At 37.1% G+C, this 10,828-nt stretch overlaps 1 protein-coding gene across 1 annotated transcript; it reads right to left on the reverse strand.

The window, feature by feature from the left end:
* Positions 1-663: 663 nt before the first annotated feature.
* Positions 664-1,161, reverse strand: LOC131875215 (uncharacterized). Its single transcript, XM_059219280.1, has one exon. The coding sequence runs from the start codon at positions 1,159-1,161 to the stop codon at positions 664-666; it is 498 nt and encodes a 165-aa protein (XP_059075263.1).
* Between the last annotated feature and the right edge of the window lie 9,667 nt (positions 1,162-10,828).

The raw sequence follows: 10,828 nt of genomic DNA on the forward strand, positions 1-10,828 counted from the left end.
GAATGAAGCAAGATAAAAAATAATTTCCGCGCACCATAAGACCAATCGGATCGAGGAAGCAAAAGGCCTCAAGCCCTGTTTGGGATTATACACAAGTATGTAAAAATAATGAAGCAATGTCCCAAAGTAGGATACCACCACTTTAAACTTTTATGTCTGAATGTGAACAATATAAGGCGTACTTAATAACAACATTTACAATTAATAGAACAAGCACCCATAATTGACAAAATAAGCCAAAACGCCCGTGAAAAACACCCCATACTTCTGCTTAATCCAGGTATACCTCCAAGACATATGTAACTCATGGGTTAATAAAATAAACTGAACAAACCTCTCCAATCCTCAAGGAATACACACATTAACGTCTACCCCAAGAGCAGAGATGTATAAGTACTTCAAATGCAGATAGAAATAAAGGACTCCTAACAGCACAAAAAGAACAGATACAGGCTATACTGGGGAGAGGATAATATGTATACTTCATTAAGAAATGAAGATAAAGAGAAGGAACTTTATCATAATATATTGCCACCTGACTTACTACCTCCCCAATCCTCAAGAAGTACATATATTACCATCTACCCCACATATAAAATCTGAGAAGGGGATAATCTATATACTTCAATAAGAAATGGAGGAAAAAAATCAAAATAGATGAAATTAATCTTCGGGAAGAGGCATATACCCGAGGAGGACATCTTGAGGAATGTCACCAATTTCCACATTTTTATAAAAAGCAGCCGAGTCAATTGCCAAATTAGCCAGGAAATCTGCCAGTTTATTTAACTCTCGAAAACAATGAGATAACATATAGGTATCAAAAAAAGATAATTTCTCCAAGATGTGGTCAATTAAATACTTCAAATACCAACAATTACTTTTACAATTCAAAACACTTTGGATAACAACCATTGAGTCCCCCTGAATGTGAAGATGTTTGATCCCAAGGGAAATAGCCATGTCAATCCCAAGTGACAGAGCTTGACATTTAGCAAAGTTGTTTGAATGAAAACCAAGGGCATGACATTGAGCAGATATTAAAACTGCATTATGATCTAGAATGGCCATACCAGCCCCCGCCGTGCCCGGGTTCCCCTTGGAGGCATCATCAAAATGGAGTTTATAATGACCCGGAGGAGGAGGAACCCAGGTAGCCATAATTCTCTTATTTTTAAAAGCCATACCCTTTGAAACTAACCCATGAGAGGGAATAATAGACAGGGATTTCCATGTCCTTGTGATCATGCCATCCCAATGGGAGAAGGATGTCAGATGATCTAAATTCTTATGAATATATGACAAGACCACCTCCGAGATAGAAGCCTCTATCTTGACTAAGATATTAGAAAGCGACGTGGATGATTTTTTGAAGATCCTATTATTTCTCTCTAACCATATGTTCCAAACAATGATCGATGGAGCTATGATCCAAAGGCAGGCATAAAAAGAATAAGAGAACAAAAGAGGCCAAGCTCTAAAGTGTGAGAGGAGGTCCCCACTAGTAACAAAAGAGAGACCTAACTTCTCGAAGAACCAATTCCAACACCCTAGAGCAAAATCACAATGAAGGAAAAGATGAGATGACGATTCCAATTTTTTATTACAGAGAACACAAGGGAAGACAACAGATAAACCCATCCTATCCAGTCTCATCCCAGTAAGAACCTTGTCTTGAACAGCAAGCCATGCAAAAGCTCTAGCCTTTGGCAAACATGCGGGATGCCAAAATAATTTGTAAGGCCAAGAAGAGAGATCCTTGGCCGACATAAGGGAGTTATATCCATCTTTCACTGAATATTTGCCAGTAGAGTTCTTGGTCCAAATCAGCTCATCATCGAGCTCAGATAAGATGATAATTCTGTTTCTAAGAGTAGAATAAAAATCTGCTTTTAGACTAGGACTAATAGGAAGAAACTCAATCGACTTCCATTGGGCCATCACCATATGACCATCATGAACTACAATAAAATAGTCTGATAAGTAGGCCCCCCATTTATCCAAAAGAATAGATTTCAAGGGTGACCAATCCCTAATAGAATCCATAGGACAATGACCATTCCAAGCATCATCCCTAAACCTGACTTTCAAACCATTATGCACAACCCAAGAAAGATGTGGCAGCAAGACTCTTCTACATTTTCCCATGAAATTCCAAATGGTCGACCCCTTAGGTAGAGACTCAGCCCGAAATATAGACTCCCTATCTCCATTAGAAAGATACTTGGCGAACATGATTCTAGCCCAAAGGGAGGTTGGATTATCATACAATTTCCACACTAATTTGGCCCCCAGTGCCAAAATTTGATTTTTTAAGCTACGAATTCCAGATCCCCCAAGCTCTTTAGGAAGACAAACCTTATCCCAAGCTAACAGAGGGATCCTAGATTTCCCATCCCTGTTGTTGTTCCAAAGAAAAGACCTCAGAGTATCCTTTAAACTGACAATAACATCCTTTGGAGCTTTGAGAATTGACATTAAGTAAGTTGGCACCGCATTCAAGACTGACTTAATCAACACAATTTTCCCCGCCATGGTAAGCATTTGTGGTTCCATGCCAAAATTTTCTTAGACACCCTTGAAACTATTTTATCCCAAAAACTAACCTTAACCTTATTAGCAAAAAAAGGAACACCTAAATAAGTACAGGGAAGATCCCCAAGTTGGAAACCCCAAAACTTTTGAAGCTTATCCCAGAGCAAGGAACGAGTATTTAAGAAGAAAGCCTTAGATTTTTCGTTGTTGACCTTCTGACCTGAAAAAGCAACATAATTCATAATCACTTGATCAATAGCCCAAGCCTCCTTCAAGGTTGCACAACCAAATAGGAGGGTGTCATCAGCAAAAAGACAATGAGAGATCCTCTGATCAAAATTCTGAATTTTAATGCCCTTCCATGAACCACTCTCACGAGTTGAGCCAATTGCCCAACTCAGAACTTCAGCTAGTAGAATAAATAAAAAAGGGTGAGAGTGAATCCCCTTACCTTAAACCCTTAGTAGAGTGAAAGAAACCATAGGGGGACCCATTAATAAGAACCGAGAATCTTGCCGAGGAAATGCAAGCCATAATCCATTTTATCCAAGCCAGGGAGAAACCCAACCTTGACAAAACAATTTTTAATGCATTCCATTCAACCCTATCATAGGCTTTCATCATGTCTAACTTAAGAATCATTGTAGGAGATTTTTGGGCAGCAATCGAATGTAGGACCTCATGTGCAACTATAGCCCCTTCAAGAGTTTCCCTTTGAGGGACAAAACCTCCTTGCTCAAGGGATATTATTCTTGGTAATAACTTAGCCAACCTCAAAGCAATTACTTTAGAGAATATCTTATAAACGGTGTTACATAAAGCTATAGGACGGAAATCTGCGAAGGTTTTAAGATCATCCTTTTTAGGTAAAATGACAATCAAGGTAGTGTTCATTTCTTTAAGGATTGACCTATTCCTCCTAGCTTCCTCTAAAGCCAAAAGAACATCCTGACCGACAAACTCCCAACATTTTTGAAAAAACAAAGGAGTAAAACCATCAGGCCCGGGAGCCTTATCAGGATTCATAGCAAAAACAGCCCCCCGAACTTCTTCTATTGAAAAAGGAGACATTAACATTCTATTATCCTCAAGAGAGACAAGAGAAGGAATACGAGACGAGATATTGTTTGAATCCTCAATATTCTCAGAAGAAAGAAGATTCTTACAAAACTTAACCGCTTCCTTAGAGATATCCCCATCCTCAGAAAGGATATTTCCCTGGCAATCCTGAATACAAGAAATCCTATTCCTAGCCCTTTTCAATTTAGTGCTAGCATGAAAATTTTTTGTATTCTTATCACCATCAGCTAGCCATAACTCCCAAGATTTTTGTCTCCAATAAACTTCCTCTCTAGCCAAGATTTCTTCTAACTCACTCCTAAGAGACCTAAGTTCATCCAACACCTTAGAGCCCAAACCATGCTGCAAGACATGCCTATTGAGGACCTCTAACATGTCTAAGACCCTCTGTTTTTCTGCAAAAATATTCTTGAAATGAAGGGAGTTCCAACCCCTAATATTTTTTTTTAAGAAAGTAATCTTCTTAACCAATTGGAACATTCTAGAACCCCTACAGAAAGGAGCCTCTCCCCACCATTGTCTCAGGAGGGGAAGAAAAGAGGGGTCCCTAAACCACATTGGCTCGAATTTAAAAGGAAGCTTGTGACCAGGTTTATCCCATACAATAGTCAGAGAGACTGGGAAATAATCTGATCCAGCCATGGGGAGAATGGAAGAGAAAAACTCAATGGCTGAATCAAACCAATTGGATGAGAGTAAAAATCTATCCAACCTTTCCGCAATCTGAGAAAAAAATTTCCTCATATTTGTCCATGTGAATAGATTATTGGGCTTGCAATCAAAAAGGGACATGTCAACAATGAATGCATTAAAATCATCCATGGATTTCTTATTTGGGTAAATCCCTCCCGATTTTTCACTTAAATTCAAAACTGCATTAAAATCTCCCCCAAAAATGATAAAAGAATTCCTAAGGGGGGAAGACACCCTAATGAGTTCCTGCCACAACCTATATTTAGCCAAAATACCTGAGGGGGCATAAACGTTGAACACCCATACTTTAAAACTTGAGGCTCTGAATGAGACTAATGACAACATCCAGTTAGGCTCAGATGCAACCAATTGTACATCAACTACAAAATCATTCCATAATAGAGCCAGACCTCCCAAAGCCCCAACAGCTGGACAAGAAAAAAACTTCCATTTTTTCCAAGAAGAAAATACAAATTCTGATTTTTCCACCGAAAGTTTAGTTTCCTGAAGTAAACCTAAATCCCACTTAACCAAATCTAACTGAGACTTGATCAAGAGTCTCTTGCTAGGGGCATTTAAGCCCCTAACATTCCATGATATAATCTTCATTGGATTCGAGGGGAGGTCGAATCTCCCCTCTTTACATTAATGGGAGAAGAACATTTCTCCCCAAAGCTTTTGTGTAAGCTTCTCTTGACCAAAGCAGATCTAGTAACCGGAGGGCTAAGAACACACTTTTTTTTTTGACTTTGAATGACCCACTACCTTTTCCATTCCCAAAGTTCAAGATGGCCGCCTTTTTGAAACCAGGGGAGGCCGACAGAACTTGTTGAACACCTGCGTCAATTTCCAACTGAGTTTTATGACTCTTTGGAGGTCTACCCCTTCCAGGAGATACTATAGTGTTAGGGAAATTCAGCTGAACCTGAGCAATAGAAGACTTAATGGGCGTTTTCACCGGAGATGACCGATGCGACAAGGTCACTTTCTGAAGAACAACTCTATTTGGATCATCCTGAGAGGTGTTAATAGGGGCCTCAGAAGGATTTAAGGAAGGAGAGACATACAAACTCTTATGAATTAAATCTAGATCATTCCCAATAGAGCACACTACCTTTTCCGAGACCTCATCTTCCGCAAAATCCTTATTGGATTTAAGAAACTGTTCAACTAGCTGAGCCGTGTGATCATCTGGAAGAATATGCAGAGTTTGAGGCTTAGTACTATCCCTAGGAGGCTCATTATGTAGTAACTCTTTGACTTGTTGAGTTAAAGCATCTTCATCATGATTTACAATGTTAGGCACAACCGGAGCAATTACCTTGGTTGCAACAATAGGATCAGACGATCGATCTAAAGCATTAATGACCTCAACCCCTACGCTCCCACCCAACCCCCCCTCCTTAATAGAACAAACAAAAGACTCATGTAATGGAGGAAGAGCCGACTGTTTACCCAAATTGGGAATGCCATCTTTAACATGACCAACAATCCCCATACCCTGAGATAAGATGTTTGCCTCACTTTCAGAAACGACAGTGGCAGTTTTACTATTAGGGAGGACGATACTATTAAGTCCCTCCTTGAGATATCAGATAGACCTAGTTAATACCTGAGGAGATTCTTTAGCAGGAGTATTATGATTTATTTGAGCGGCATTGTTAAGATCTTTCTTGCCATGACAAATAGACCCTACCAAGACCTGAGAGGAGTCTTTGGTTGGAGCAGGAGTAAAAGAAATATTTCGATCAACCTCATTGTTTAAACCAGTTTTTACATTTCAGAAGTCAAAAAACAAAGGAACATCCACAATTATCAGATTTTGAAGCAGCTCATGCTTCATTTTCACAATAGGTTGCTTCTAGATGCCTTCATTTGACTTGATATTACAAGAAATTGGGCATACTGATGTCAGGGAAATCAGAACACATATTTTTACCAGAACCTTCCCTTCCTCAAGAACCGATTTAGATGTTAAAAAACAACCAAAATTATCCCCTATTGATTTCAGTACCTCCAGATCCATAAATTCAAATGGAAGTTGAGGCAAACCAAACCAAACCGGAAGAGAATTAGGTTTGACCCATTCCGGTACAAAGAAGGGTTTCCAAACAGAAACCCTAACTAAAATATTTACAAACCAATGAAATGGGCTTTTAAGAACATCATCCTTGCCACGAGGGGTTTCAAAAACCAGAACACAGGAATTGGAGGATAACAACTGAAAACAAACCAAAGCAGGCCAACGTTTGCGTAATTTAGAATGAAATTTTGATAAATTGGTCTAAGGACCCCAGATTTCCCCTAAAATAGCCACAAAATGCAACTTGGAAGCCCTATCGGCTACAACAGAACCAAAAAAATCAAAACAAGGTCGTGGGAACCAAACCTCCTTCGAAGGAACATAATGATCCTTGTTATCAGTTTGCACATGATCTTTACTGCTCGAGCTCCCCGCATCTTTATCATTAACAGCCACATCCATATCCATTTGTTTAACAGACCTGGATGCCCTAGGGCCACGAGCACCATTTGATTGTTTAAAAAACCCTGACGCCCTAGACACCGCTGGAATTCCCATGGCTACCACTTTAGCAAAGGAGCGGTGAGTAGTAAACGCTTTCCTACCCCTGTTTATGTTTCGTCCATCTGATCCTTGCCTATTAGAGCTTTCCCTTCCATGCCACGGAACCCTTTTGAAAAAACCCTGAAAATATTTAGATACCGGATGAAACTCTTTGTGATGCCTTCGCAGAAACGGAGCCCTATCCACCCATCAGCCCTTGGAAAACACCCACTGCGGCACATGTGGTGGGTCATCCCACCCAACATTTGCCCAAGCGCCAAGTCGCCGATCGCTGTCAACCTGCAGAGCCATTTTACTTATTGCCGTCTAGTTCATAAAATTAATTATAAAAAGGGTTTGAACCAAGGATGTAAGCACTACAGGCAAGAAGCCCCACTATTTCTCCAAGGTTCTCCCCTGGGTAAGAGTACTCCATTTTTACATGGTAGAGACGAACCCGTGGGGGTTTGAACCTAGGTTGTAGGCACTACAGGCAAGAAGCCCCACCATTTCACCAAAGAGTCATCCCCCAAAACTTTATGGTTTGAACCAGGGATGTAGGCTCTACAGGCAAGAAGCCCCACCATTTCTCCAAGGTTCTCCCCATGGTAAAGCATGCTCCATTGTTAACATGGTAGAGACGAACCCGCGAGGTTTGAACCTAGGTTGAATTTTAATTTTAATTCAATGATACTAATCTAATTAAACATCAAATTTTAAAAGTTGTGTCTCCCCTTGTAAAGTTCGACATGTCCCCATGTTTTCTCTTGCAATTTTTTAACTCATTTAAATATCTTGTTTTCTAGATGTCAAATTGATCTTGGGACCAGTGGAATATGAGCTCACAATGTAGCTTAAATGCTAATGTTGGTATGGAATAAATATAACAAGATAACAAAAACACTCAAAATGAACACAAAACCAATTGAGAAACTATTATGGATATACAAATTTCATACTCAAAAGTACTAATACACTAACTCTTATTCCAGGGACAACTTCTATGAAAAGGTACTTCCCAAATACAAGTATGACTTAAAAGTCATTAAAGAAATTATCTCTTAAATTAAATCTTGTGTTGGAACTTTATGAATCATTTATAAATATATGTATAAATTTTTGTTTTTGGGTTCCCTTATTCAACATTAGGCTTGCATGAAACTAAAATAATAAATTAATTAACAATGAGGACATTTTTGAAGAAATTTTGTAAACAATATAATTATTTATTTATTTATTTTGTAGCCAAAATTTGCCTTCAACCATTGAAATATGTGTGGATTAAGAATAACCCAAGACAAGCCTTAAACTTAATATCCCTAAATTTGTCATCTTATGAAGACCAACATTTCTACCATATTAATATTGGCCCACCATGCAAATCAATGTTGAAATTCCTCTTTGGGAACTCAAACTTGGGTTTTCACAATTAGAACCCAACTATAATTTAGTTATTTGGGGAAGGGACACATAACACGTGTCCAACTTGGGGTACAACATACACTCGAGAGTATCCTAGCCTTGCAATGAAATTAATAGATTAAATATTAATGTTATTTGAACACAACTCCTTTTGACCTCCAACTTGTAGATTCTAATTGCTTTAGTCAAACATAAGCTTATGAAGGGTCATTATGGTAAAGGTGATGATATTAATGTTAATTATATATTCTCTCAAACTTATGGAGGAAGCAGAGAACATCAAACCCCAACATTTCTCTCATGAGTAGATTACTACACTTATTGAAATTCCCAAGAATATTCTAATTATTATTATCATATAAATGATATATCAAATTTATCCCTCTAAACAACCTTGACAAGTGGTTAAAAAAATATTTGTATATAATCTTCAACCATGGTCAACCTTGCATCCATTTTTGAGAGAATAATAGTGGACAATAGCTAGAGAGGCTTACTAATTATGAATTTTAGTTGGTGAGATCTAAATTTGGAAAGAGACTTAAATGACTAAATGGGACAAGCTATATTTAATGTACTACTTGATAACTAGATTATAAGTACATGAATTTGGATTCTATTCATATGAATACTTCCTTATCATTGATCATTATGTAGGAATATCTTACATTCCTATGATAACAATGTGATACATGTGTTTATATGATGAACAAAGGGGATAGACCACCATAAATCTCTTAAAGAAAAGATGTTTACTTGACCACCCAATACTTAATTTATCTAATTAATTACGCCGAGAGGCGTCCTATACAATGTCAGCACATCCATGAAACAAAAAAGAGAAGGCAGTTACAGTTGTAGCATATGGAATTCCAAGAGTCTTACCATATTGTGTCCATTAACTGGAATGGTAGTGAAAGGCCAGATTCGTAATTGTAGCAGAGTCATGGCACCGAAAGGCCAGTTGTTTTAGCTTTCATAGCTGTAGCGACAATGCAAGATCAACTGTTTCATTCGTAACTGTAGGGACAGTGGAAGACTAACTATTTCTTTTTCACTATTGGTCTTTTAAAATGAAATTGCATTCTCTTTTCCAGTTGTTGGATTCAAAGATATTTGGCATTCTTTTACCAGTGGTTTGTTTCCAAAATATGTTTTTGCAAAGATTGAAATACAGGTTACAATCCATAAGCTCTGCATCTTGCTGAACAAGACTACGTTATTGGTAAGATGGATTTAGAAAAATATTTGTTTTAAATTAATTTTTCCTTTCTTGTAGAGGAATTGAGTGTATTTTTCTTACAGTTTTCAGCTCATCATATTCTGGGGTTTCCACTCTATCCTCTGAATTTTTGGTTGAGAATATTTGTTGCGTGTCATGGGTATTTATGATAACACATTTTTACAATACCATGTTCCATGTTACCTGCCGATGTGAACTGGTAAGCTAAATATGATAACTTTACTCCTTATTTTTTGGGGTTCTGGTTTTCAAATTTATTGGACTTTTTATATTCCTCTTCAACTTGGGATTCATATTCAAGCACTGGTCTTCCTATACCGCATTTTGATTTAATTTATATTTGTCTTCAGTGCAAGAGTGGATATTCAATGCAAGTTTTAGTGGCTTCTGCAATATCTTCCCTTTGTTTATTCTTATCGTAGACTATAAATCTCCCTGAACCAGCATATTCCCTCATTTTGTAAATCATTTACTTCTTTGATTGTTGCAAGATTTGCATGCTAATTCAAACATAGGTAACATACCTATCTCTGATATTTGACTGCAAATACAAGAACTAGTAAGCGATCTACCCTACTCCTTTGAGGGCTGTTGATTTGTGTTTCCCAGTAATTTGTGAAGAATTTATATGGAATTTGAATGAACTTGAACAAGATAATGAAAAAAATTGATGGAATGCAGAGTTGTGAGAAATGAATGAATGGGAAAAGAAAGAATAGAACCTGTATCAAAATGGAGTCTCCCAATGGTCTCCTTCAACTGTAGAAGAATATGAGACTCGCAGTGATGAACGCTAATGCAACCCTCAAGACACAATTCTTTTACATTTTTATGTAGATTTTTATTTAATAAAACAAATTAATATTAATAAATTTAGATAAATAAATGTTTATTATTTAGATTTTAATAACAAATTAGAACATGTGAATAATTTATCATTATTAGATTGCATAAATAACTGTTCATATTATTTACTTCTTAATGTTGAATTATTAAATTTAATTTTGCTAACATCTCTTATGACTTTGTTACATAGAATCATTATCTCTTATATTTTGACCAGTGTTAAGAATCTAGTCTTATAGTTTTGTTAGTATTGACTGAAACCTCATACAAATATTTCATGTCTTAGCCATGTACCAATGAAATAACTAATAATAATATAATATCATTTGACCAATATTGAAAAATGTTTATTAGAACAATGTTTAAAGGTATTTATTTTATAGAAGTATTGAAAAAATTTACATAGTAATGAAGATTTTTATTAATATTTCATAAGAAATAGA

This window comes from Cryptomeria japonica, chromosome 4, assembly GCF_030272615.1.
Source record: "Cryptomeria japonica chromosome 4, Sugi_1.0, whole genome shotgun sequence".
NCBI classification, from domain to species: domain Eukaryota; kingdom Viridiplantae; phylum Streptophyta; class Pinopsida; order Cupressales; family Cupressaceae; genus Cryptomeria; species Cryptomeria japonica.